The 1,891-nt window shown below is 34.1% G+C and overlaps 1 protein-coding gene across 2 annotated transcripts in view; it reads left to right on the top strand.

The window, feature by feature from the left end:
- Positions 1 to 933: 933 nt before the first annotated feature.
- Positions 934 to 1,891, top strand: part of INO80 (INO80 complex subunit) — a 148,807-nt gene continuing 147,849 nt past the window's right edge. For both annotated transcript variants that reach the window (XM_023514274.1, XM_003791734.3), the window contains exons 1-3: positions 934 to 1,252; positions 1,497 to 1,666; positions 1,758 to 1,825. In XM_023514274.1, the coding sequence (XP_023370042.1) occupies positions 1,110 to 1,252; positions 1,497 to 1,666; positions 1,758 to 1,825 (381 nt within the window). In that variant the 5' untranslated portion in view covers positions 934 to 1,109. The remainder of the gene's footprint in view (positions 1,253 to 1,496; positions 1,667 to 1,757; positions 1,826 to 1,891) is intronic.

Raw genomic sequence — 1,891 nt, 5'->3', positions numbered from 1 at the left:
GATTCGAACCCGCCACCTTAGGTGTATGTGGCTGGCACCTTAGCCACTTGAGCCACAGGCGCCGAGCCAGCATAGCTGTTTCATTTAGTCTATAAGGCTTTCCTTATGCCAGTTTCACACTGTCTTTATTAGTATAGATACGTAATGTTTTTTTTTTAATTTAATTAAATTAATTTATTTATTTTTTCAGTTTTTGGCTGGAGCCAGGTTTGAACCCACCACCTCCTGTGTATGGGGCTGGTGCCCTACTCCTTTGAGCCATAGGCGTTGTCCTGTGTAATGTTTTCATATCAATAAATATAAGCCATTTAACTCTGTTTCTTTAAAAAATTCTCCTAGCTATTCTGAGTTCCTTGTACTTTTGTATAAATTTAAGGATCAGCTTTTCAATGTCCGTATAAAAAGAAAAAAAAAGCCTGCTAAAATTTTGGTAAGGATTATATTAATTTGTATATCAGTTGGGAAAGAATTTTTAACATTCTCTTTAAGTAGATTGTTAATGAAACTTTAAAAAAATTATAAGAGAAGTCATTAACACAAAAATACTATGATTGCCTTTAAAGCTTACTAGTTTGTTTAATTAGGAGTTTAAAAAAATAATTTATGGCTTATTGAGTATATACTGTATCTAGTTGGATGGTGAGTTTATTGTTGTAAGTTATCTAATTATTTAATTCTGACTTAACCCTTAAAGTCTGAAAATCACTGTGGTATAGATTTGCATAGTTGGTCATAGTTGTGAGTTAATGTTAATTGTAAGGGGGAAAGGAAGTGGATTTACATTTTAAGGTACTGTTTCAAATAAAGTATATAAATTTTCATTGTGATATATGACAGTATTTCTTTATTCTGATGTTCTTCTCATTCCTTTAACTTCTGCCTTTGTGTTAGGAGGCAGTGCCTAACAAGGATTTTATTGTTATCTTTCTATAGAGATCTCTCTTTTCAATGTCTTGTGTTCTAGAAGATCTGATTTCTCTTCATATTGAGAACAAGCAGGCAAGAGTAAAGGAGAATATATTCTTCTGTGGTATTTCATCTTTCGCTACTTATTTCCGTTCTGCAGCCGTGCAGTCGGAGGCCTTTGTGCATGAAGACAGATTTGTTCTATGGCCTCGGAGTTGGGTGCCGGGGACGATGGCGGCTGCACTGAGCTGGCAAAGCCCCTCTATCTTCAGTACTTGGAGCGGGCCCTCCGATTGGACCATTTCTTGCGACAAACATCAGCCATCTTCAACAGGAATATTTCTAGGTGTGTTATTCTGTCTTCGTAATACAATGATTTACCACGTTTCTGATTTCTATCATCCCTATGGGTTTTAGGAATAAATCACTTTATGATTTTTATGTTTAATTTATTCTTTTCCTTCTTTCAAATAAAGTATACCTGTTATTCAGAGGATCAATTTCTTCCATAAATTGTCCAGTTCTAATCTTTAATTATATTTTACTGGGTCAGCTATGATTTGTGGACTTAACCATTCTTTAATTTATAGTGATGATAGTGAAGATGGACTGGATGATAATAATCCCTTATTGCCCCAGTCTGGGGATCCCTTAATACAAGTTAAAGAAGAACCTCCAAATTCATTGCTTGGTGAAACTTCTGGAGAAGGCAATTCAGGAATGTTAAACACATACTCATTGAATGGAGTTCTACAGTCAGGTCAGTGTTGTGTGAGATTCCTATTTGAACTGTTAGTTATCTTGGAGGAGTCATCTTTTCATTTTTTTATTCTTTATGTTTCTTTACGTAGAATCAAAATCTGACAAGGGGAATTTATATAACTTCTCTAAGTTGAAGAAAAGCAGAAAGTGGCTAAAGGTAAGGGAAAATGCAGAATGTTTATAATTTAAATAATTTACTAAAATTCTTTTCTTTTTTTTTTTT

Source organism: Otolemur garnettii, unplaced genomic scaffold, assembly GCF_000181295.1.
Source record: "Otolemur garnettii isolate 467f Iridium unplaced genomic scaffold, OtoGar3 scaffold00050, whole genome shotgun sequence".
NCBI classification, from domain to species: domain Eukaryota; kingdom Metazoa; phylum Chordata; class Mammalia; order Primates; family Galagidae; genus Otolemur; species Otolemur garnettii.
Note: the sequence above shows the minus strand (reverse complement) of the source record. Positions and strands in the feature narration are given on the sequence as shown.